The 27,427-nt window shown below is 39.2% G+C and overlaps 1 protein-coding gene across 3 annotated transcripts in view; it reads left to right on the top strand.

Moving 5' to 3' along the window:
* LOC124154108 (protein O-GlcNAcase) overlaps nucleotides 1-27,427 on the top strand; it is a 39,797-nt gene that overhangs the window by 8,376 nt on the left and 3,994 nt on the right. Inside the window, exons 5-13 of one of the 3 annotated variants that reach the window (XM_046527626.1) lie at nucleotides 132-294; nucleotides 662-943; nucleotides 1,311-1,495; nucleotides 1,883-2,047; nucleotides 3,099-3,551; nucleotides 11,490-11,664; nucleotides 12,878-12,931; nucleotides 23,427-23,512; nucleotides 25,827-26,023. In XM_046527626.1, coding sequence (XP_046383582.1) covers nucleotides 132-294; nucleotides 662-943; nucleotides 1,311-1,495; nucleotides 1,883-2,047; nucleotides 3,099-3,551; nucleotides 11,490-11,664; nucleotides 12,878-12,931; nucleotides 23,427-23,512; nucleotides 25,827-26,023 — 1,760 coding nt within the window. Of the gene's footprint in view, nucleotides 1-131; nucleotides 295-661; nucleotides 944-1,310; nucleotides 1,496-1,882; nucleotides 2,060-3,098; nucleotides 3,552-11,489; nucleotides 11,665-12,877; nucleotides 12,932-23,426; nucleotides 23,513-25,826; nucleotides 26,024-27,427 lie in introns of all 3 variants that reach the window. The other 2 variants (XM_046527625.1, XM_046527627.1) reach the window with 2 other exon arrangements.

Here is a 27,427-nt window from a genome sequence, read left to right as displayed (position 1 = left end):
AGATAATATTTTTTATCCTCAGATAATTCATCCATTGTTGATATTTTGGAGATATATTAATTAAATGTTTCGTAGTGTTGGAAAGATATTTTTTGCTACAATCAAACAGTTTTGCTTGCTTCTTCTTTCAGGTATCTATTTCCAATGACATATTCCAGCACCTTAATCAGCCTAAGTTTCTTCTGTGCCCAACCCAGTATTGTGCAGCTCGGGCCATGCCAAATGTACAAAACTCTGAGTATCTTAACACCATTGGTGCTAAACTAGCTCCAGAGATTGACATAATGTGGACTGGTAAGTGAAAGAACTTCATGTATACTTCTGTTACAGCTTGTGTTTGTAACTTTTATTTTTATTATTTATTAATTGTCTTGATTAAGGTTGTTATTAGTTTACTGATGCTGTAGACGACTAAATATCTAGTTGATCTCGTTTGTTTTATTTCACCAAATTTCTGTGCCTAACTTTGTTTAGAAAAAAAAATCACTTTTACCCCTTGGCTTCTCACCCCCTCATATATGTATTGCAACCTGATCAATCGGGCTCTGTGGTAAATCATTGTTGGCCCAGAGAAAAAGAAACTAGCTCTACTCTAAATTTCTAAGATTTACAGCCTAGCTTGTAACAGCTACTAATTTTTATTTTTTATTTTCTTTGTAAGGTCCAAAAGTGATATCCCGCTTGCTTACTGTTGAATCCATTGAAGAGGTGACAGAAGTAATGCGACGACCTCCAGTTATTTGGGATAATTTGCATGCTAACGATTATGATCAAAAGCGTGTCTTCTTGGGCCCATATTCTGGCCGTTCTCCAGACCTTATTCGAAGGCTTCGTGGTGTCCTTACAAATCCCAACTGTGAATATGGTGCCAATTTCGTGGCAATTCATACTCTTGCACAATGGAGTCGTTGCAATGCTGACGGAAGGCGAGATCTAAGTCTCAGTAAGCTTTATTGCTATTATCTTCATTTATTGCCTTCGAAATAATTTTCTCTTTAGATATAGAAACAAAAAATATTATTTAAAACTATTGTCTAGTTTTGACTTATATTGTCTGCATCTGCTTAAAGTTAAAGATCATTTATTAATGATGCTAAATGTATTTCCATGCATGTAATTTTTCACAAATTTTCCCTTGGTCCTCCATTGCCCGGAGGGAGGGGTCCCCCCTCAAGGTCCCCTCATTCCCCCAAAGCATATTCCTAGTTATGCCACTACCGAATGTAATAGTAAATATTTTTGAATAAAATTATCTGTGGTGTCTGTGGAGATATTGTAATGCTTTTAGTAAGAGTGTTATTAATTTTCAGATGATACAGTGAGTGCTGATATTAAGCTAGAAACTGAAACAGAAGATGGTTGTGTTGAGGAAGCCCCACTAACATTGTCCCCCAATATGTACCATCCAAAACGCGCCCTTAGAAATGCTATTAATGAGTGGCTTCCGGAGTTTAGGCGAAAAAAGTCTGTCACTGGCCTTATGGCCAAACCTCAAGTAAGTACTGAGTAATATACAATGATGACTACCCTGCGTGCAAGTTGTATTTCTGTGTTAATTCGAGAGATAAATGGGCACATTTTTATCAGTTACCTGTGAATAATTTAGCCTCAAAATTGGTTCAATGGTTTCTTACTGTTACATCCATATTTCAGACAATTATTGAAGGTTATTTTTGGGAGTTTGTTTTTCATTTCGAGTACATATTCATTTCTTATTCTAGCTAGGTGATCATTTTAAATATTTAATTTTCATTCAGTATTGGCTTTATAAGCCAGCATGGAGGGAATAGTTATCAATGAGGTGGAAATAAACAGCTGAGAGATGCTTGAGGATTTGCTGTGAAGATTTTGTTCTAATTTGTATGTCTATTACTTTGAGTAGCAGGTGTTGGTAACTGCATTGGTACCTCCAGTACTCCCATCAATCAACACATGCATGAGTCTCACCACGACCACAATGAGCAATGCGTCTGGAGGTTCGGGGGCTGTGGCGACATCATCACCTTCAACTCCTACTCCTCAGGGAAGCCTTCAAGCCTTAGCTGAGGTCTGTGGAACCGTAAGTCGTCTTGAATGTTAATTATTATGCACAGGAAACACAGTAATGGTGCACAGTTTTAATATAAAATGATGTAGATTTTGTAATTTTTAGTTGCATTTACTTGAGTATGGTGACTAACTAGTAAAATTTCTAAATAATTTCACATTTCGTTGGTATATGCGTGTCATATTGGTATAAATACAACAATGCAAAAATCATGTGATGGTGCTCACCATGTTCCCTACTTTGCTGGATTTCCCACTTCACCCACTGAATTTATCTGGGATGATTTGTATGTGTTACTGCATTGGCCATTTGTAGCAATGCAGGCAAGGACGATCAACTTTTTCATAACTCAACTATATTTAGTAAAACCCAGTTCTTGTGCAAAAAAAGTTTATATTTCTTGCGGGCAAACACCATATTTTTAACTTGAGTCAAATTTGGATGTTATACTTCATGTTTTTGGTAAGTATGTATTGCATTCATTTGTGGAAATCGGGGGATTTTTCTGCCATGTTACCGGAGGAGATATCATTCCAGCATGAATGCCTCTCTTCCAAATAAAATTAGACATTAATGAAACATGCAGGCCTTCAATAAAAAAAATATTTGGAAACATTTAAATAAAATAAAATTGATGCAACAAATGTTTAGCACATGATAACATGTGTACAAGGGTGCCTGTTTGATGATGCCCTTGTCGTCTTGTTTGAACCCAAGAAAGTACTGATATATGTACTTTATTTTCTGTGCAGAAAAAATATTCTGGATCCAGGCCTAGTTTAAAGCTATTAAAGTGTGTATTAATATATGCCTTAGCATTGAACTATTTTTACTCTCTTGATACGGTTATGAGTACTTAGAATAGGAAATTCTGTGACTATTGATATGTGTGTAGTATCCTATTTATTTGGAACAAATTGGCTTCTTTGATGATTGTATGATAATTCTTTGTATCAGTAAATTATTATCATCATTTTGTTAAGAATGAATTATCTATGTAAACCAATGAATGTAAGACCTTTTTCTTATCACTTCTTCATAATTGTCACAGGTTGGTCCTGAAGGCATTCCAGTCCAGCCCCCTCCCTCTGTTCCAATCATGAATTCTTTGGTAGCTGGGAACAAAGTGGTTTGTTTGGAAAGGGTTGGCGTCCCACCTGTTGAGCCAATGGACTGTAATCCTACCCCAGAGTCTTCCCCAGAGCGCACTGGTGGTATGTCAGCTCCTGTCGAGGAAGATGTTCCAATGGTGGAAAGTGGCCCATCTCTAACCCCTCAAAATTCGATGAACATACTCGCTCCGGGAGAAGGTGTTGTGGACCAGGAAGATGAGGGCTTAAGCCATGATGACCTAGCCCTCCTCTGTGATTTGTTTTACCTCCCGTTTGAACATGGACATCAAGGCTTGCAACTCTTGCAGGAATTCCATTGGCTGAAAGCAAATGCACATGTTGTCACGAATGGGAATAGGAGAGGGGGTACAGATGAAAGCATTGATCCTGAGGTGAGATATTGAAGTGAATTTGTTTTCCTTTTACATAATTTTGTTTGGGATGTCTGCTGGCATGTAAATAATTAATCCTTCTATTATCCGTAATTGTCAGCATTTGAGTCATCTTCTAACTGTAATTAGGCATATGAATTGATATGACCAGGCTTTGTATGCCCCTGTGAGTCGGTGTTGATTCTATGGCTGTGGCACTGTTGAGTTTTTATGAAGATACATCCATCTTTTAAATAGTTACATTATTGTTGCCCTCAGAAAATTGTGTGTGTCAAGAGGAGAAAATAGCCCAGCCGATTGACAGCAAGATAATTAAGGTTTAACCATAAGTACTTTTTTTAACTTCCGTGTAGGTATGAAGTGCAGGGTGTGCATGAGCTTTAGATAGTGTGCTGTTAGATTAGATTAGATTAGATTAGTTTATGCGGTGGGGGATCAGCTCCCAGGGCACTTAGACCTATAGGTCCATTGTGCTAACCACCGATAATGGATCATCCATAGAGGCCAATGTCCTTAACGAAGGACAAAAGGTCCCCAATGGGAAGATCTCTTACTTCCTTGGGCTCTATGAAAGGTGAGCCCAGGTGTCTATATCGAGTCCTCATGATTGCGGGGCACTCGCATATTAGATGGGTGGTTGTTTCTTCTTCCATCTCACACCATCTACACCTATCTGAGTCTGTTATCCCCAGCAGGTGCATATGTCTCATTACGTGATAGTGACCCGTAAGCAGGCCTACTACCGTCCGCACTTGACTTCTGTTCATAAGAAGAAGTCTTCTCTCGAGTCTAGGAGAGATCTCTCCTATAAGGGTTTTTGCCTGACGTAAACCCGGTGTTTCCCGCCAGATCTTTAGGTGTTGGGTTGCTCCCCACACTTTAATTGCAGCCATCCCAATTGATGGGGCAACTGGCACAATTGGTTCAGGGCCAATTGGATTCTGTTCAGCGCCGGCATTTGCCAGTTCATCTGCCTTCTCGTTTCCGGTGATACCTGAATGTCCCGGTACCCAGAAAAGTTCTATTTTGCAGCGGCTGCCCAGAATATTGAGAGCCTTGTAGCATTCAGCCAACAGTTTAGATCTGCACCAAGGTGAGTTCAGGGCTTTTAGAGCAGCCTGACTGTCAGTGCATATATGGATTGGTCTCTTGTAGAGACCTGTCTCCTCAATAGCGTGCACACAGGTTAGGATAGCAAAAATTTCTGCCTGAAACACTGTGGCATATCTTCCTAGGGGAACATGTATGCTCCTAGGGGGGGACTGGCTGTAAACGCCTGCCCCTGCTTTCCCTTCTTTCATGGAGCCATCGGTGAACCACACTTGGGCTCCATTATGAAGGGCTTTCCCCTCTTCTTTTGCCCAGCATTCCCTGTTTGGGAAATGGGTTTTAAAAAGAGGCGGTGAAGAATTGAACGTCGCCATCATGGAATCCGACCCCATCTCAAAAATGGTGCTAGACTCCCTCAGTCCCGTCCACAGTTGTCTGTGTCCAGAGAAATTTCCTCTGTCGTACCACATACCTAGATTTCTCAATCTGTATAACGTGGCTCTTGCATGAACCTCTACTTCCACATAAAGTGGGGGAAGGTTCAGCAGAGTTTCCATCGCCAAGGTTGGAGTCGTCCTCATTGCTCCTGTAATGCCCATACAGGCCATTCTTTGTAGGTGGTTAAGCTTGTTCCTAACAGTAATTTGTTTGGTCTTTTTCCACCATACAATTGAGCAGTGGAGGAAACTAGGTTTCACCACTACATTGTATAGCCAGCTAATGGCTTTGGGTTGAAGGCCCCATGATTTACCAAGGGCTCTTCTACATGTCCATAATGAGGCACATGCTTTTTTGAGTTTGCTATCCATGTGCTCTCTCCAGTTGAGCTTGGAATCTAGAGTGACTCCAAGATATTTGACCGATGAGGACGGTGTTAGTCTCTTTCCCAAGAGGTAGGGGGAAGTGAATCCCTCTCTCTTCCTTTTCTTAGTGAAGAGAACAAGATTGGTCTTCTCTGGATTAACAGAGAGTCCTGTTTCGGAACACCACTGGGCTGTTTTGTCCAGGGCTTTCTGCAAAAGCTCACATACTGTGTCTAGGAATCTGCCTGAAACCAAGATCACGATATCATCAGCGTATCCTTGTGTGAATACACCGGTATTGTGGAGGTTTGACAGCAGACTGTCGACTACCATATTCCACAGTAATGGGGACAACACCCCACCCTGTGGACACCCTCTTGTCACATTCACCGTCAGCGAGCTCCCTCCAAGACGGGCGGTAACAGATCTTTGCTCAAGCATGTATCTGATCCATCTCACAATGTGTGTATGGATTCCATGCCTGTCCGCTGCCAGGCAGATTTGTTCAAAGGATGTATTGTTGAAGGCTCCTTCTATATCTAGAAACGCTCCAAACCCATACAAACCATGTTCCAGTACGTTCTCTATCCTACAGACTAGGTTGTGGAGTGCAGTTTCCACAGACCTGCCCTTCTGGTAGGCGTGCTGATGTGGATGCAGAGGATGGTCCCTAAGGGGACCATCTCTGATATATCTGTCAACTATCTTCTCCAGCGTTTTCAGCAGGAAAGACATTAGGCTAATGCCCCTAAATGAGCTAGCCAAAGTGTAGTCCGTCTTCCCTGGTTTTGGGATAAAGACAACTTTGGTAGCTCTCCACTTCTTTGGGATATACCCATATGCAAGACAGGAGCGGAATATCCTTACCATGGGGAGTAATACCAGCTCCTGTCCCTCTTGTAAAAGTGCCGGGAAAATTCCATCTTCGCCGGCCGATTTGTAAGGGCTAAAACTCATTATAGCCCATCTAGTTACTTCATATTTAACGATGCTGGAGGCCAGTCTCCAGTCCGTCACAGCCGGACGGGTGGGAGGCTTCCATTGTTGCATCTCCTCCGACTCTTTGGAGCCTGGAAAGTGAGTCTCCAACAGAAGTTTTAATGCTTCCTTGTCAGAAGACGTATATTCTCCCGAGGGAAGCAAAAGAGACCCTACTCCGGCTTCCGGGTCTTTTGCAATGATTTTATGAAATCTTGAGAGTTGTGGAACTGACTCCACATTCTCGCAAAAGCGCCTCCAAGACTTCTTTTTTGAGCTTTTGATCGCTGATTTGTACCTACGTTGGGTGTCCTTAAAGGTTTCCCAATCTTGCGGCAACCTGGTTCTCTTTGCTTTATTAAAGAGTTTTCTTGTCTCCTTTCGGAGACTTTCTAACTCTGCTCCCCACCAGGGTGGATTACCACTCTCTTTCCTGGTTCTTAACGGGCAGCTGACCTCGTAAGAGGTGATGATGCACTTCTGCAGATGTTCCGCAGCAGCATCAATCTCCTCCACTTTGTTGAATTTGTTAGGAATAGTCTGTGACAGGCTATCCCTTAAATAGTCTCGGTACATTACCCAGTTCGTGCTCCTAGGATTCCGGTATGTGGTTCGCTTTTCAGCGGCGAGCATAAGTGTGAAGAGAATATGCCTGTGGTCTGACAGTGAGACCTCGTTGGATACTCTCCATTCACCCACTGAACTTACCAGTGTATTGGTGCAAAAAGTAATGTCTAGCACCTCCTCCCTCAAACTGTTTGAGAATGTGGGTAAGGAGCCCCTGTTGAGCACCTGGAGGTTAGTTGTCATGAGGTATTCCACTAGGGCTCTGCCTCTATCGTTGGAGTCACTGCTCCCCCACACAAAATGATGTGAGTTAGCATCACACCCCACTAGTAATTCTAGACCATTAGATCTGCAATAACTTACCAACCTCTCCAACTCCGCAGTCGGCGGCAGCTCCGGAGAGTCATATGGTAGGTAGGAGGAACAGGTAACAATCCTCCTTATGTTGGCACCAGTCCCCAGAGTCAGGATGACTGCCGTCTGGTCCCTGGAGGTAAATTGTGGTAAGAGCATGGCTCTCAGCCCATTAACAAAGACACATGTCCTTGGTCTATCAGCATTGGTGCAATGAAACATTTTACCAGATGTTGTACTCAAGCCTCTGACCCTACCTTGGAAAGCCCATGGTTCTTGGATCAGAGCAACATTGACCTTACCTTCATAAAGGATCCTTTGCAGGACCCCTGAGGCGGCCTTGGAGTGTTGGAGATTGGCCTGGAGCATAGTGATGCCTGCCATGACTATTTCTCCACTCCCTCCTTGCTGGTTGAGGCAGCTTCTTCATCAGGGGGTTTCGGTTTATCCGTCCCCCCTGAAGTCCCCAGGAAAGCAACCTCAACTTTGCTAAGGCCGATATGCCTTTGAAAGTTGGGGCCCGATATGATGTCGGCAGATGGCTCATCGACACCCAAGATGAAACGGGTGCCCTTTGCAAGCACCTGCCTGTCATACGTCCTCCAAAGGCTGATGTTGAGCCCAGGATTGACGCGTTTAAGTCGCTCTTGAAGAGGCTTGACCTCTGGCCTGCTGTGTCCTGGGACCCAGACCATCAGTCTCCTCCTCTTTATGAGGGTGTCCGCCTCAACACACTTACAGACGATCCCTTCTACAGGTCCCATCTGTTCCGTGGCGGTCACCAGCCACGACGCTGATAGATCGTTGCAGCAGGCAACCTCCATGGCACCATTGATGAGCCTGGTGCCCATAAAAATCGGGAGCTCCTGGCCCTCTGGGACAGCGTCCCAGAGTTTTTCCAGTCGCCCCTCGATCTCCGCAATCCATTCCTCCGTCACCACCCCTGTCGGGTAGTTATGAGGAACGATGGCCATCCTCTTGAGGTCCTTGGTGACCTCAGCATATGAGGGTTTAACCCTCTTATTGTCTCTCGCCTCGCCGGAAGGAGTGTCGCCAGGGGTTCGGCTCCGTTTTGCCGCGGCCTTCGGGGTCTCCGCACCAACCACACCCCGCTCGGGGCCCCTGCTGGGTACATTGTCCCCAGCAGTACACCCTTTCGCAGGGGGGGGCGCAGATCCTCCGGCAGCCTTAGCAGCCCTTTGCCTCTCCCTCTTCCGCAACCTCTTATTCTTCTTGGCGGAAATCTTGCTCTCTGTGAAGAGCCTTCTCATGTCAGAGGCCACACTCCCTAAGGTGGAAGCACCGGAGTCGGACTCCACTGTCATGGGAGTATGAGGCATCTCTTTCAGTGTTGACTCCGAGGAGTCTGATAATAAGCCCTCCTCCTCCCCCGAGGGGTTGGAAGTAGGGCCAACTTTGGTGGGGATCCCCGAAGGGCCCCCTTTTGTCAGGGCGGTTGAGTTGCTCCCGTCTCGATCCCCACAGGGGCTCATCAACAGGGCCTCCTCCTCCTGCCCAGATAGAGACAGAGACCGCCTTGCGGCAGCCTCCGATGAGGTTTTAGATTTTTGTTTGATATCCATGAAAATCCCACGAGTAGCTAGGGAAATAAAGGTCCTGCCCATACAGAGCCCCGCATGTATGAGTAAGGCTAAATAAAACCGGAGGTCGCCTGGTTTCCGGAGTCGCCCCTGCTAGAGACTTCTCACCCTCCGCCCCACCTCACGTGGTCACCTTGGCGCAGGGGCCCACCGTAGTGAAGGGAGCAGTTTATCGACCAGCCAGGTCTAGATCCGTCATGTTCTGCGAAAACCAGGGGCACCTCGTGGAGGATGTGGCTCTACACCACGCATGACGGTCTTGGCAGGCAGCAAGTCCAAAGGCCCGCTAGCCTGCCCTAGGATCACTTATCCTTCGCCCCCATAGTGTGCTGTGATAGGTATACTTTAATGGTCCTGATCCGCCAGTTGCTGCACAAATTGAATTTTAAAAGCTGAGGCAATGTTGACAAATTGGGCGTGAAATGGGCTCCCATGGTGAAATGCATGTCCTCACGACTGTTGTGCTGATCATGTTTAAAATAAAAGCTGTGAAAAATGAAAAAAGTGGGCCTATGATGGCAAGGCACGACCAAGCAGGGGGATTTCTGAACGAAATGAAATTAATTATAATTTTATTAATTGAGAGCGTTCAGCGTTAAATTGAAACAATGACAAATATTAAAACAAAAAAAGTCTCTTGAACTAATGGGGGAGGAGATGTTAAAATTGATGAACTTTTGTTTACTATGGTCATTTATTAGGCATTTAAGTTAAAACTAAAATGTGGAAAACACAGAAAATGACTTCATTTTACATAATTGAAAATTGCAATTCAGTTTGCTATTTTGGTTAAACATCGAACGTCGAAATTGATTGTGCTCACTTATTCTATACAAAAAATTAAAGAAGGTTACATTGAGTCCTTCAACTAACGATGTGGGGGTGCACTACTAACAAGGGTTGACTGGGACTGAGGGGAAGTTTTACCAAGTCACTACAGCTTGACACTTTGGACTGAGAATTGTGGCGGGAGCTCCGAGGTTGGGGTTTTCATGGGGCAACAATGATCTCACATAATCACGGGTCCCATGTATGATCAGTTTACTGGAGTCATCCTGCCATCTCAACTGCCGAGTGCAAAGACTCCAGACTTCAATTGGTGCCTCCCAACTGCCTTGTAATGCCTTTGATCTCATTTTGAGAAGATTGTTGAAGGTGACCCGAATTCTAAAGCTTCTGGGCACGTAAGATGCAGTGCTCCAATTAAATACCCGCCAACCACCTCGTATCACCTCATGTCTCTGCTCAGAAAGACTAATGGGAGGCTCAGATACTGTTGAAGGTGGCTCAAATTTTCTAGCACCAAGATGCCAGACATCCAGTTAGCACCTGCCAATTGTCTTGCATCATATTTTGTGTTTTCTCTGGCCTGGTATGTAATTTGCTCTCCAATCACATGTCTTCCCCACTTATATATCCTTGGAACTCTGAGACTCAGAGAGTTGGGGAGTGCATTACTGGGATGGCATGGGAAGGCCACTACTGGTGGTTGGTCCAGGAGGGGTCAAATAAACCCCTCCCCTACCTCACAATCATTGTGCATTTAACTTCACCAGCAATTCCTCTCCCATTCACAATCTTACCCAGTAATGCACACATTTCACTTCGCCAGCCTCGGCGTGCGCTGACCAAGAGCTATGGTGGGGGGAGAAGGATGGGAAGGAAAAAGATGAAGAAGGGGAATGGTCAGTAATGGACTTGGACTTTTACAATGTGTACATAATCATTCCTTGTTATACCATATGGGATCAATTATTATTTGTGTTGATGTAAGGAGAAGCTTAAATGGCTAATTGAAAAAGATGATTATGTTATCCATTAATGATCATTTTCCCAGCAAATTACCTTGTTTTCAATTCATTCTTATTATTATTTGTACTTATTATCTTGTGCGACCATTCCATAAAATAATTCATTATTATTTTTGGAAGTTAAAGGTGGAAACAAAAGGGTAGAGAAGTGTTTGAGGGGAGCTGCCAAATGGATGATATAAAAAAGTGTTAATGAAATGACAGAAAATTGGTGCTCTGCTGTACAGGGTTTGTATAAAAAGTATCAGGAAAAGTGCTCGAAAATTAGTTTTTTTTGGGATATTTTTACAGCATCCAAAGTCTTCGAGGTTCTTTCCATGAGTATTGGTACACTTTTTCCTGTGCTTTTCCCACGACTTGAAAGCTTCCTGGTAGGCAGATTGCAAACGTCCTTCAAGATATGAGTCCAAGCTTCTTTGTCGGCACTTAGGGTCACATTGTGGTGTCCTTTGAGGGGGTATTTCACTTATGGGAATGGAAGAAAGCCTGCTGGTATCAATTTGGAACTTTAGGGAGTGTGTCCAAAAAAACCAAACGTAAAAAAATCATTGCAGCAGGTCTTTTCAAACCGAATATCACCTCTGCGTTAGTTTGCCCCTCAGAGGGTGGTTGGTTCACGTCTTTCGCATGACCAAATTTTCAGTGATGATGCTGTGCATTGTCATCTTAACATTGCCAATGGCTAATTTTTCACCTTTTGGCCTATAGCTAAGCTTTTAATTTTAGTGAATGGGAATGCTTAATGCAGTGATGCATGTAATTATCCTTACACAGGCAACTGAGTGGCGGATCAGGGCACGGCGTCTGGATGAAATGGCAGGTGCTCTTGACAGGTTGTTCACCAGGCTAGCCCACTGCCAAAACCGAGAGCTGGTGTATGATCTTTATCCGTACGTGTGGGATATGCGTGGGATTGTTTCCCTGCTGAACTCGTATGTCAAGTGGTTGGGTGAGTCTAAATCTCCTTTTGGTTATGGATTCTCCTTCATTTCTTTCACAGCATGCTAATTAATATGTGTTGGCTCGCTACCATTTAATTTAATTTTTTTGAAGTACATTTGAGTTTCCGTAACTGGCTATTTAAAACATCTTTTGTTCTTTTTTTTGTTGGTCATCATGTAGACAGACTATTGCATTTTATTTTGAGAATGCTTTTTGAGTATACATCTAAGTGCATAGCTTGTAAAGGCTAAATTTCTGCTGGTGTTACTTTGTTTGTCTCTTTGAAAGGTACTTGCTTAGTTAAAGTCCTGTGTTGAAATATTTTACACCAGCTTAGAAGTAGTGATTTTCTGCTGTAAAATATTCAGTGGTTTTAATGTTCTTCACATGTTTTGTGTGCTAAATGATGAATGCTTGTTTGGGTTAGATTCTTAATGAAGATTGAGGTCTTATCTGATGCATTTTTGTCAGTGCCCAGTGACCACGCTTAAAAAAAGCTTCCATCGAAATTGGTTGCATGAAGCCTGAATTTGAAGATTTGTAGGAAAAGATCGTATTCTGGAGGTAAAATACTTCATTTATAGGGGGCAAAGTCATTTGTGTATTCAGAATGCATTCTTAATACCCTGACTAAAGTTTCTACCTCTTTAATCTTGGTTGGGTATATATGTACCAAATAATTGATAACTAATTCATTTTTATTTATCATAGAATGCTTTTATTTCTTCATCTTCATGTTCGGAGAAGGGATTTTATTTAAAAATGATGAAAGGGGTGATTGTAGTTAGATTTAGAACTCTGTCAATTTTTTTCACTTTCACCAATCTGAATCACCTTGATTGCTAGTGTAAAGTATGAGTAAGAAGGGAAGGGATTAATATCTGTTGGGAATAGTGTCATTGCACTTATTTTCACCTTTTATATACAAGTGAGTCTTCAAACAGCATCTGTACACTATTCAGGTGCCAAATAGCCATTTTAAATTATTGGAATTTTTACTTAAAAACTGTTGTTAATTAAAGGGAGAAAGGGACACTTTTTAAGTTAAACATTTCCCAGGTTACTATCGAAAGTCACATTTTTTTAACACATCCATTTTGTGTTACTATGTGGATGGGTGGTTGTACATGAAGAGTTTGTGGAACATCAATTCTTACCTGGTGCACTTTTTTATCTTTGCATCCTCGACTTGTCTTTTCTTCTTCCGTTTGGATGTGCAGCTGCCGGCCAAGTTCCGCAGATGGTGTCAACCTACGTCCAGGGAACGTGTACATGTATGCATCTTGTTGTCCTCATTCCAACAATGATCTCTTAAAAATCAAAAATATGAAAAAAATGTCTGTCAAGAAAGACATTTTGCTTATTGAAAACAGTTCATTTTTCATCACTATAGAAGAAAAGTAATTTTTTTAAGAATCAAAGTGCCTGTGCAAGAAATATGTTGAGATTATATTAGGGTGCACTCATTAAGCCACATGTACACTAGAGGTCACTTGCATTCTACCCAGCCTTCATATTTATTTGTTGTTTTTGACTCTTGGTGTAGATCCTGTTTTAGACACTAAATCCTTTGTATTGTCAGTGTTGTTTATGGCACCTTGTATCAGATATTCCTGTCTTCATATCCCTCTTCTTGTTCGAAGGTCTGCCAAATACTAGATCGAATCATTTGGAAGAGTTGTTTATTCCCCGCAATGTTCACCCAGTGAGCTGTGGTTGCGTCACTTTTCTGCACTTGACTGACTGAATGAATGAATTTTTATTTTGGCTGTATGAATGAATACAGATGCTATTTATTTCCTTTTAAGTTGCTTTGATCCTTACCCCTTTAGCTCTGTGATTAACTAATTTCTTCATGTAACTAGGGAATATGTTCTTATACTATCAAGTTAAGATGCCCTCTCCCTTCCCCCTCTGCCCCCCCCCTCTCACAAACTCCGCACTTCATTGCCGTGCCTTGGTAGGAGGAGTGAAAATTGCAAATGTGGACTTAAACCTGCATCACTTAATTTAACCTATTAAAGTTTTCAGCTCTGGCTCTTTAGCTTAGCGTCAAAAACAAAATCAAAACAAAAAAGAATGGGCTATGAAATAATTGCAATCAATTTAGAGAGGAAAGAAACTGCTGAATGAGATTGAAGTTATGGACGAAACATGTACTTCAGGGGGAGGGGATAGTGAAAACAATGCTAGAGGGTTTTATCGGATTAGAGAGGAAGGGGAATGAAAAGAACAGGGTTCATGGATAGAATGAAGAATGAGAGGCCATACATGGATATGAAGAAGGAAATTCAACAATGGAATGGGGACAGGCTGAGGTCATTAGCAAAATGTTACATATAATTTCAAATTTACAAACTTCGTACATATTTGTAAATATTGAGGATGTAGATTAAAGCTTGCTAAAACGTGATATTTTCATGCTCACCAACTGTAGAGAAGGATGGGAGTGGGAGATTCTCTACCTCTGTAAAAGCACTGGTTCTTAAAGATCTCTTAAAGCACTGATGTGCTTGCCCTCCACAGACCAAACAAACTCTAGTAGAGGTATGTGGTGCCTTAAAGTAATCAATGCTGAGGTGCTGCTGTAGATTATGCTGGAAATAAGATCATAAATATCCTAGAATTTACCAGTACTAGGATGTATACTCAACAGTCAATCTAAGGACATTTTCATAAGCACCCATAATCTTGCTAACTTGATTTCAAGTTGCCGTGATGATGATGATGACCACTAGATGTTATTATTATTATTATTTTATTATTATTGTTTATTTGTCCAAAGACAATGTACAAGAAAATACAGTGATATAAGACACGTCAAGGTAGAGAGAAAATACTTGAATAAAGCCATAGAGTAATTTTAAAAAGCCTCACTGTGGGTACATATTTACAGTAATGTTAATTATTTGTGTAAATATTCATTTATTGAATAAAATAAATTCATCTGAAGGAAATTGCGAACCTTTTTTTTTAAATGCACACACCATTGGAGAGTTTTTTATTTGAGTGGGCAATTTGTTGTATAGTTTGATGCCCATTTCCTTTGGGCCATAGCTAGATGCTCTGGTCCTGACACTACCTTGATGTAGATGCTTGGAAATTCGAGTCTCGTACCCGTGAAAGTCAGAATTTATCATGAAGTTGGAGAGATTTTGTCGCACATGTTGGGGAGAGGCATTAAATCTCTAGATCTCACGGAATACCTGATGTACACACAAGGAAATGGAAGTATGTTTAGTTTTGTGAAGATAGGTCTGGATGAGGAACAATATAGTTTTTTTAAGGTAATCCTAAGCAGCCTTTTTTGAATTTTAAAAATCTTTGATGCGTCTCCTGAGTTGGCGGTAGTTTGGAAATTGTCATATGAGAAAGTGTTGTTGTCCTGTGTCATCAAATTAACTTGAAATTAAGTTGGAGCATTCGAAAATATCCGTACATGTATGTACTTTTCTTTATTTTAGTTACTCAATTTTTAATGGTTGATAATCATAATTTGCATTTTAGAAATCATTGGCATGTGTGCTCACAGGTACTGCATGCTTCAAAAAGGACCCAAAGATTCTATCAATATAAAAATATTTACTGTCATCTAAAACCTTGCCTATTATTGTTATTACTTGATAATTAAAGTCATCTGCCATTTTAGGGAAGCTTAACGTGAAATATTTTGCTAATCACCTCATCATGTCCCAATTCCATTATTGAACCTCCTTGAAATCTACATAAGGCCACTTATTCTTGATTCCATCCATGAATTCTGTTCTTTTCCTTCCTCCTCGTGGCTAACCCATTATTACCTTATATGATGGTTTTCATTGTCTCCTCTCCCTGAAGTACTTGTTCCATCCATACCCTTCAACTCTTTATATCTCTTCAAGCTGTTTTCTTTCCTCTCCCACCTCTAAAACTTCCTCATTCCTTTTTATTTCCATTTCATTTCTTCCACACTCACATTTTGAACTCCTGACCTGCATCATATGAATCCAAGGATTGTTAGCCAGTGATATTCAGCCTATTCTGATCCTTCTTCTTTTGGGTCCATGTTTCAGCGTGTTTACGATTATGCTCCATGTAGGACTTATACTTTACCCAACAGATCTGGATGGTGATGCTGAGGTGCATAAGTTATTTTGATCTATGTTCAGTAAACTCCCAATTATCTGGACTAATGATGGGGAGAGGCATCACAAATAATTGGAAAACACTTAAAGTATAAACTTTCTATTAAATTTCTTGTAACGTTCATAATTTATGCAAATCTAACATTATATTTTTATTCATGCATTTAGTCTGTTATTTTAGCTTCCTTCCCAGACTCATTGAGAGCTTTCTTCACCCGACCCAATCTTTTTAGGGGCGATAACGTGATTGTACTCATATTTTTGCTGCTCTGTTACTCCAGCCAACTGTGTATGCAGGTGAGCGCTTGGCTGTGAATCATCCAGTCTCTACTTCTTTCATCTTGGCTTCCACTTCACCCACTGCCTTTATGTCTACTATTCCCTTCCTTTCCAGTTTGACCTTGATGGATTGTGATGTAAACATGCCTGAGTGTGACAAAATCTCTAGATCCCTTAGACTGGATTCAACCGCATGCGAGGCAATGGCAAAAATAGCACATTTGATAAGTGAAAAATACATTTAAAGATCATAGATTACATTTTTGTTAATTTACGATTGGTTAACCATAGAATAAATCTCTAAAATTAATCAAGACTACCTACCCACTACCACGAATTAAATATAGTTATCTCTAAAGTAGCCATAAGTGCATGAACACCTGTGTGTACCAGTCTGCTAACTTCCAGCAACTGTGATATTCAAACAGTTGACATGTGAACGAATGTCTAACATTATTATTGGGAGAAGACAAAGAGTCGCTGCTTCAAACTCTTCTCATGTGCACTTGGAAGGGAGAATGGCTACTATATCAGAGTATACTTTTTAGTGCCACCTGTAAAATAACCTCTAAGAGCAAGTATGGGAGGCATAACAGCCAAACAAGCAGTTTTATATGTCAATGTAGTTGGTAGCCTATACCCTTTATGAAGTCAAATACCGACCTCCTTTCTGGCAGGATTTCAAGTGATTGTTGTGACGTTACTGTGATGTGCTTCAAAAAGGTCTGCAATTACAAAGTTCAGTTTTAATTAAGTTATGTATGACCGCCTTCAGCCTTGTTATAAATAAGATTTACTGTGTATTCTGCGTGAGTTAAATACATTTATTCTTATACAGTTTAGGACCTCAAGTCCAGAATCCAGAAACCCAGAAATCCAGAACGTTTGAAAATTCCTCTGTGTGGTGTTTCGACTTTCCACCTCATGGCACCACTCTCCAAGCCTTGTTCTGGGATGGGGAGGAAATTAGCACATGCTATGAACATACCTTAGCAACCTAGACAGGGACACGTACGGATCTCAAATATCGAGCACAATAGCCTGAATGCATTTATAAATTAATTAATTAACATAATGTACCTTGAAGACCAGAAATCCAGAAACCCTTTGGTCCAAAGCTTTCCTGAATTGAGGTCCTCAACTGTATATGTTAACCATACATATTTTATTTTCATTTATTTAGAATAGAAATGGCCAAAAGATGCATTATCAGTAACTTTGTAAACATTCGTGCCTGATTTTTAAGGAGACAAATCCTGGCTGACATTCTCGACAGTTAATTGTTTTGCTTTAAGTAGTTAAGATAATAGTTTTATTTTTCAAAGATTAATTTACTTTATGTCTAAATTCATTGCCTATATCTATGTATGAGTAATCCAATTGCTTGGGGTTTGTTACTATTTAATAAGAATTGCCCATCAATAGTTATATCATATATACTTAAAATCCTTTCAAAATTTGTTAATCACTGTTGTAAGTTCTCTGGGAGAAGCTTTGAACTATTTTTTCCTTAGGCCGTTTTACACGGGGCACGGAATTGCGCAGGTTAGAGCTGCATTAATTTCTAAAATGGTGCAGAAGTACGCGAATGCATGAACGAAATTAGAACAGGGGCTATTTTGCCGTCTCGCAACCACGCATTCTCGCATGTGTTCTAGCAATTCACCGCTTTACACGACGCAATTTTGATTGTGCCTTTGCACGTACGTCAGATTGCGCAATTCCGTGTACCGTGTAAAACGGCCTTTAGATATTAGTCAGTGCTTGTATGCTTATTGTAGTCTGAATTTTAGCTTCTATGCATGTGGTTGTAGGACTTATGGTGTAATGTAAATGTGCACTTTGATGTTGTTATGGGGATTTATATTTGAGGTTAATATTTCTATTTTTATCTCTTCCAATCATTTAGTTATTTTCATTGCTTATTTACGATAGTACATAATTATCTCAATAATTAAAAGTGAACTTTGATTCAAGTATTCCTACGATTATGCTCCTAATTATTTGATTAATTTGACTCAAATGAAATATTACTTCAGCCATTTAATGTGGTAATTAGTCTTACTTTCCTTTTATTGTTTCATAAGTAATTTACTTTTAAGTGCATCAAGCACTACACAAGTTTTGGCATCGTAGTTTGTGAAGGCGCACCCAAGTTTCTTTCTTAACATCTTGGTTGTGTAATTCTAATTCGTTAGGGATGATGAATGGATGGGTGAGTGTAAGACATAATGAAATTTGAAGCTTTTCATGATTTACATAGAATTAGCTCTGCTACTTAGTATTATTTAAATAAAAAAGAAACTGCAAATACTGATTCGAATAGAGAAAGATGCATTTTAGGTCTTGTAAATGAATATATGGTGGCCACTGGATAAGAAAATACAAACAAAAACTTAACTACAAGACATTTTATGGGTGAAAGTGACCTATGGCCATACTTGTAGGTATGTAATATTAGTCTATTAATTGGACATTGATGGTTACATTTTTTCATTCTACTTTTATATTATATGAGTGAAAATGAGCGAAGCCTTATAATTTCAAAAGAAATTAACAAGAAACAAGTAGCAAAAACTGATTTTTAACACATTGTGTGAGCCAAAATAACTGATTCCATCCTTCTGGTGCTGTGTTTTCTGTTTCACGTTTCTCTGCATAGCCTTATTGATGACATAAATTAGCATAGTGAAGATATATTTTTTTACCCTGCATCATTTTCACTTAAATACATATGACATATCTACCGATAGGAGGGAGCAAGAAAAGTTCTTAGCTATCTGGGATTCCTACTTAGATTTCTGCTCAGTTATTAAGAGCTAGGGATGTCTTCCATGTGGAGCCTTTTGAATGTCGAATGTATCAAGGTTCCCCACTATTAATCCTGGTAAATTTGTGCATGGATGTATATTTATCCTTTTGCTGCTTTGGAATCGTAACATCCTGGTATTTTCTTTATGTCAAAATCTACTTCTGGTCCCAGTGGATTAGACCTCAAGCAGTTTTTGGAGTGCCTTTACCTCTCCATGGACCAAATCTTATTTTAATCCATAAATTCTTTTGATTACTTTTAGCATAAACTATTCCCATCCATTCATGTTGAATGCCATTGGTACTTCTCATTATTTAAAGTTTGCGTTGCTCATATAGGGTTAAGTACATTCATGTACTATATCTATGTTGCTGGTCTTCATGTTCTCTTTTTCATCAGTGAAGTATCATGTTTTATCAAAAAATGTTTCCTTTTAACGTGTACATAACCTAAAAACTTACAGATGGATTGCAATCAGAGATGCGTATCAACTCAGTTGACAATACATATGTGTAAACATGAAAATATACAAAATGCAATGAAACTAATAAAAAATACAAAACAATAAATTCCTGAAGAAAAAAATTCATCCTACTATGATTTTTCTCTTAATTTCATCTCAGCTCTTAAGCATGGAAGAATGGCTCACTAATTTTTTAACAGGAGAACATCCTGGCATTTAGCAGTCGATTCTTATGATAGTGTGGAGCTGAATAGAGCATGTTACCTCTCTAAGACTGATTTTGGGCATGCATGTAATGAAACATCATTAATTTCGTATCCGTATATCATTGAAAACTAGTACCGTATATCTCCGAATATAGTCCCCCCCCGAATATAGTCCCCCCCCAAATTTGAGACCTCAGTTTTGGGAAAAATTTTAAAATGTAAAGGAAGGCAATTTTTCTGTGGTTAGCAAGTTAAGATTCTAGATTCGATAAAAACTATTATTTTCTGTGAAGATTAAGAACAAATCTGTTCACATATTTTCCATCACAACAAAATAACTATACCTAAAACATGTTGTGATCCATTGCATGTATCAGTAATTTATAGTTCCTTAACCAGATGTAATGAAGAAATGAGAATTTTTTTAAGTATCCAAGGCTATTGTATTTTTTAAACCTTCACAAATTATTAATATTTTTGATTTCCAAATGACTACAGACAATGTCAATATATAAGCTTTAACTTAAAGCCCATAAACAGTATTGCATTTGGCCCTGAAACTTCCTTAGATCCAGTGTAACACACCCATCAAGTCATCACAAATCCAAGTGACCTGAAGAATTTAGGAAATCTAAATAAAATTGTGTTAAATAAATTATAAATATTATAAAAATATTGCTATCAAATGCCTGCTAAGCAAAACAATTAAACTACAGGACTTACAAATATCAAAGTAATAAAATTAAGAAATAAACTTTTTCCAACAAACATTAAAACTGAAAAAAAATTATATCAATTTTCAATGCCTCGTCGCGAATCATTGCATAAGTTACACAAAGAGCTTCTGCTCTGCATTTGCGCACAAATTCGACGATATTTTCCTCTTAATTCTTTGAATCTGCCGCATCGAGACCCCCGAAATGACTTCCGCGATGTATTAGCGCTTTGCTAGCGCTGTAAATACTATGATTTACGGCGTATTCTGCAACGGCTATTTTTAAATTGGCATCGAAACTCCGTCTTTGAAGGCCTCTAATCTGCGGCAGGATTGATCCTCATCTTTCTACTTGATCCATCACCTCACTGTTGAACGTAAAATTATTTTTTGCTATTTACCCAGACGAATTGAAGATATTCCTCAATAAATTGATTACACTTTCGATGCTGAGTCGCTGTATTTCGATCAAATGCAGTAATGCCGGCGCTTCTGGTTTAAAGTCGTCGATTATTGCGCCTTTTCAGAAACAAATGCATCACCTATTGCGCATTCTTGTTCTGTGAAGGCGGTAAAGGCAGTGGTTGTAAACACGAACCGCACGGACGTATAGTAGCTACGGACGCAATGAAATGCTAAATCGTCACGAAAGGTTCACTTTATCTGTTTATTTTTCGCAATTATTTAAATCGTGTAGTTATTAAATGAGCGACGGGTACATAAACTATTGATTCAATTCTAGTGTTCGATTAATGTAATGATAGTGTGTGTTTATTTTTCATTTTAATTATTTACTGTTTTGCGTCATTAAGTGATCAGTGTCGATTGAATTATTCTAACAATACTTTTCCAAGAAAAATTAGCGGCTACCCGATGGATTCCGTGAAAACGCATATTCGATATGCTATTTGAATCGGAATAATCGTATCTGTACAACATTTGTGGTAAAAATTGTCTTAATTTCCGGTAAAACGTGGCAGTATTTACTAATATCTCTGATTATAATCCTCATAAATGTACTCAAATAGAAAGACTACGAGAACATTAGCCATTATGCCGTTATTTATTACTTTATGGTCACCTTTAGTATGCTAAATTGGATTACACTCGATTATAGTCCCCCCCCTTACTTTTCCGCGGCCATTTTTGGAAAAAAAGGGGGGACTATATTCGGAGATATACGGTATGTATTTACTCCAGAAGCAATTTTTTTGTTGATAAAGTTAGCTAATGAAAACTTTACCCTCAATAAATCAGCCATATTTGAATTACGTTCATAAAAATTTAAGCAAGTCATTGAAAGAAATAATGTCGCATGTGAAGGAAGGTTATTGGTTGTAGGAGGTGATTTATTGTTATTATTCATGATTACAACGTACAAAATTGGTACCTACATGCTATCACTTAATTGACTTTTTTAATCTGTTAGAAGTGAAAGAGCTGCGTACCAATACATTTATTAAATGTTGAGGATCTTATTATGTATCTTCATGTCTAAGTGACATAGTGCAAAGGGTAAAAATGTTAGCATTTATACTAGAAGGCCTACATCAAACACAAACATCATCTGGTTACAATAAAAGAGGAAGTGCAAAACTTACTTATAGAGCTGACATATTCCTTGGCATCATTTAAAAAATATTTGCAACGTATACAAATTCTTGTCTAAAATTCCTTTACTATAAGTTTTCAATGCTTGCTGCTGTTAATATCCTTCCCTGTGGTGCTACTAAATAGCTAACTTGGTTAGTATTAAATTTAATTCCAAGTAAAGTGCTATTATATGTATATCAATTGCAGAGGGATTCACCTTGACCTTCAGTCAGGCATGTAGACTGGGAGGGGAGGGGGGCTTCAGACCCTCCTCCCCACCTCAAAATTTTTTTCCCTTGTGGCGACTGTCTGAGTTACATCTGCTGAGGAGGCTGTTAGCCCAGGGGCATATATCCTTTGACATGGCATTTTTTAATGTTGTTACATTTCATAATGCCTGCCAATAACTAGCATTGAAGTTAAGATTCAGCACGATTCAAATGAAGTACCTATATCGCTAACTTAATGAAATTTATGGTTTTCCAAAACATGTGAATTGTCAGCAAAACATCAGTACAAGGAATCCACATACCACCAATTCACCCCTTGAGCAATTCGATTGTGTTTTTTGCGCTAGATTTCATCCATCTTAAAGCTGAGGGTTGAGAATTTTCCAATAGTGTCAATGATGCTGGAATCATAAAGTACATATATGATTTAGATATCAAAGTTTATATTTGTGGTCAGAGTAGTAGATTTTGGGATGGGGTTAATGCTTCATCGTGATAGGATACATAGTGTGATTTTAGAGGTGTAATTAATTAGAGATTTGCATGTTTTTTGCTCTTCAATTTTATCTGCTCTACTTGTCATTGCTTGTAACAAAATGGAAACTTATATGTATGTATGTAGTCCTTTCATATTGTTTTGTAAATGAGGTCTTTAGTGAACATGTGGCTTTTCCTGGTTATCCTTTTCAAATAGAATTGCCTCTCAGTTTGTGGTAATCATGATGAATCAGTTAAATTTCAATGTAAATTCTGAGTAAATTTATTAGTCATATATGTGTCTTTTCTATGATGATTTATATAAATTTTATTTAGTCATCGTATTATAATTAATTTTTCAATTTGCAAACCCTTAAGCTGGGGAGGCCTTTATTTGCTGTTTTCATGTTTTGGGGAAGTAGTTTATATTTAGCATTTCTGGTTCAGGCAAGTTAGTTGCTAGTTGTGGAAATAAATTAAATGTGTGGGTAGATCAATGTATTCAGTGGACAAGGAGAAGTAGTCTTTGTGAATGGATTAAAGGCTCATCAGTTTAAATGAAAATTCCGAAGTCATTCTTTAACTGCAAAATTGCTATTATGGACCTTCTAAAACTCTTTTAATTGCAGCACATTTCTATTTTTGCCTCGTAGTATGATGTGGGGCTGGGGTAGCATTCTAAATGTGCCATAAAAATGTCTGAGGATCATGTATCAAAACCCTGTTTCAATCAAATATTAGGTCCCATCTAGAAGAATCATGTAATTTTGAGCATTCTAGCTCTATTTACTCCTACCTTGAAAACTTTTCTAGGTTGCATCTTTGCCCAAGTTTTGGCATTATTTAGAAGAAATTAATCTTTACTTTCAGGGTTTTCCAAAGGGTGGAAGGAGGCATATATGAGTGGTGAGCAGGAGCCATGGGTTTTTCGTGGTGGGCTGACGGCAGACTTGCAAGTGAGTTTTATTTCTGCTCTAGTTATGGACCTACCAGAACTATTGAAATTACTAACCAGAAATTCCATCTTATTTTAGAAGTAAATATATTTATTCCATCTTATTATTTCTGTCTTACACATTGAGGAAAGCATTTCTTAGCAGTAATTTTAGTCTGTTATTTCGGTTTTTCCATGGTCGGAATTACATTCAAACAGATTTTACTACGAAAAAGTATTACACTATGTAATCAGAGCTATTTTGGTAAGGTAATTTTTTTGCATTGTTGAAGTCTTGGTTCGCATTTAATTCTTAATTAAACTGACTGGTTGGGTGAACTGAATTACATAGTTGTATAAAAGATACAGTGTCCGGCGTGATGTGGTAGAAATCTTTGATATTCAGCTTATTAAAACAACTTGTTTGTTTCCACACTATTTTATTTTCACCGACCATGGTTTTGGCAACTTGTGCCATCGTCAAGGTACATAGCCTTGGGTGACAGCCTTTTTATAGGTTTTTCAGGAGGGGGAGGAAGAGGGGAGATGGGGTGTGTTCATTCCGAGGTTACTGATGACGTCAATGGGCGATGAGTTGGAGGTAGGGTAATGTTCAGCAGGGGTGAGTGGAATGGCAACATATGGGCGTTACATAATTAAAATCAGCGGGACAATTCACAATTTCAAACTGTTCTAAGAAATCCAGTTTCCGCCCCTTGTCATGCACACGTAACATTTTTGCATCAAAATTGAAATTCCTTACCTCCAACTCATCGCCCATTAACGTCATCAGTAACCTCGGAATGAACACACCCCATCCCCCCTCTCCCTCCCCCCTCCTGAAAAACCTATAAAAAGGCTGTCACCCAAGGCTATGTACCTTGACAATGGCACAAGTTGCCGAAACCATGGTCGGTGAAAATAAAATAGTGTGGAAACAGACAAATTGTTTTAATAAGCTGTACGTAATTGTAATTTTGTCATTTCAACTATACATAATTAAATACACCAAAAGATGAAGTTCGCCAAGAAAAAATATTTGACTTAGCTGGGATTCGAACCCGGGTCTCCCGATTGTGATTTTTTATGGCGAACTTCATCCTTTGGTGTATTTAACTTTGCACCCGTGCACGTGACTGCGTACAAAGTCACTTGTTCTGGCAGTGCTTATGCATAATTAAATTCAGTCATGCCATTCAATCTGCTTTTCCAATGTTGGATGAATAATTTTGATTGTTATTTCTTTAAAACACCATTTTAGTGACATGTGAGAATTTCTTTGTAATATTGGCAACTTTATTTCTTTGTTCATAAAAATGCCTTTTGTTGAATCTGCTGTTTAAAGCTTTCCAATTGATGTCTGAGGCTTGGTCAATCTGGGTTTGGGTGATGAAGGGATGTCAATTTTGTACTTAGGAGTGAATCTTTTTTATAAGAGAGAGTGAGAGAATCTTTTTCTATGATTACTATAAGAGATATTTTTGTTTGATTACAACGAGATAATGAGATTTTCAAACACCAGAGGGTGCTGTAAATCAAGTTGAGGAGTGGAAAGACAATGTTAAGCATTATGTGAGGATACTATTGGTTGTATTTATAGCTGTATAGAGAACGTTACCCCGCCGGCCTCGGTGGTGGCGGGGTAACGTTCTCGCCTGCCAAACAAGAGGTCGCGGGTTCGAGTCTCGCCTGGGTTGGTTTCCCCTGTCCAGGGCATGGTCGTTTGTGTACGTTTACTTGTTACATTTGTTGAACACCCCGGTGTAAAATGGCCAATAAGAGCTGTATCTGGTGGTTTGAGAATAAAATAAAATAAAAATGAATAAAATAAAGCTGTAATTATGGGTGAATATGGTTGTTTTGGGGCTACAATCTTCATCTGTAGATATGTATAAGGAATACCCAGTACATGTAGGAAGCAATTTTTTGGGGATAATGAGTACTTGTTATACTGTTCCACTGTAGTTGTAGCAGTGGTAGGCTCTGGGAATTCGCCTAAATCAGTAGTGGACTTCTCCTGCTACATAACTGATTTCACTTTTGATTTGATGGATGTAGTAAATTTCTGTACGTAAATCATAGCTGCTGATTATTCATAGCATGCTGATCATATTGGAAATCCATGAGTCGAGTGAAGTGTTCGAAGTGTGGGGCTATTGTTTAACATCTCTGCAACCATTTTAGCTTGGTTTTTAGCAACCTATTTTTTTATTAATGAACCACATTTTTGTAGTCATGTATTCTCTCAGTGTGATTTTTAAATGTTTAGGGGTTGGGAAAAGAAGATTTCATGTAAATTCTTGCATGTGTTAACATCTTTGTCATTTCTTTCTTAGCGACTCATCCCGGTTGACTCCAGCAATGATTTATTTGTCTACAAAGCACCTGACATGCCCAGTGGGAAAATGTATAAAATCAGGCCATGCATGCCCTCGGATGCTGCAAGTGTGTATGATGTGTGTAGGAGAACATGTAGTGATGGGATGGATGGTTCTAGTGTGTTTGTGGACATGCCAAATTTGATTGGGGACAAGTAAGTGGCCTAGTTTTGTGTATCCACTCAAAATTTTAATTAATTTTTACCATCCTCTAATTTAAGCCAACAATACTGAAGATTAATCAACGATATTCATTTGCATGAATTCCCTTGATAAGCTATGTTTGATGTCAGACCTTAACCTCAGTCTGGCTTGGTGGAAATACTAACTGATAACCTGGCTGATCAATGCTTGAAGTGCCAACGATGCTCACAGCAATGTTGGAAAATTTTTGTTTAAGTGCCTCGAGTGACTCGTAATCATCTCATGTTGTGATGTAATAATTTTACCATAGTGATGTTTTTGCTTAATTTCTTAAATAAAGGCTGCTTAACATGTTCGCTGTTCCACCCGACTGCCTCCTTGTGCTGTGGTAAATTTATTGCTTTTCTTCATTTTGTGGCTTTCGCCATTTAGTGAAGTGAGAAGTTGGGGGTATAAAACTTGCTGTGTGTGTACTAATTATGGTAGCCTATGTGGTGCGATTGGAAGTGTGGCCCACTGGTGGATCACGCTGACCAGGAGAAAATAAGACATTTTTCACAAGGTTTACATTTCTCTGTTAAATTACCTGGCAATTTTTTCATGCAAGTCGAAAATTCTGTATGGCCCTCAAAGAAATAATAGGGTTGTGAGGTTTTATTGGGAAATCAGTGTTATTCTTTCTCTTCTGCATGCATAAAATTCATTCATCCTCTATCAAGTGCTTAGATTGTCTACTCTTTGTCACCATGTTCTGCCTTATATGTATTTATTGCTCTTATCCCTGATATTCATACTTCATTCATCTCATTGCTGCCTATCTTCTCCTAACCACTTTTAATCCCATGTTTCTGAAATGTAAATTCTTAATGCTTTTCACATATATACCTTCTGCTACCAGGTGTCCCTACTGTCTGTAAAAAAAGCAAGGCACCCAAGTTTGAGGAGCTCTAACGTCTATAGGAAGAAATCAATTTCACTGCAACAAAAATCATGCAAAAGGGAATTTATTTCTAGTTTTCATTCCAGTAACTTGCAATAGGAAAGCCTGATTTAGGATGAACAGTTTTCAGGAAACAAATTGTTCATACCACTAAAATTTCTTGATTTATTGTAACCAATGAAAATCTCTGCTAACTTTGGAACCAATGGGTCAATTGACAATTGATTGTTACTGATGTATGCTGTACAATGAATGCAACACTACGGTGGTATGTATTAAATTTACGTTAGCTGCCACTAATAATGTCAATATTGCTTATTATTTATCTTGATATTTCTATATGCGTTCTCGCAGGAAGAGAAAAGAGACTCGTTGTTGCTGGCGATTTGGCAGTCGGTGCGCTTCTTTTAAATGACTGGCACTGTACTGTGCTTCACGGTGTACGAAATGGCAACAGAGCACTGTGTTGAGAGAC

The sequence above is a fragment of the Ischnura elegans genome, chromosome 2 (genome assembly GCF_921293095.1).
Source record: "Ischnura elegans chromosome 2, ioIscEleg1.1, whole genome shotgun sequence".
Lineage (NCBI taxonomy): Eukaryota > Metazoa > Arthropoda > Insecta > Odonata > Coenagrionidae > Ischnura > Ischnura elegans.
This window is presented reverse-complemented; position numbering and strand designations above follow the sequence as displayed.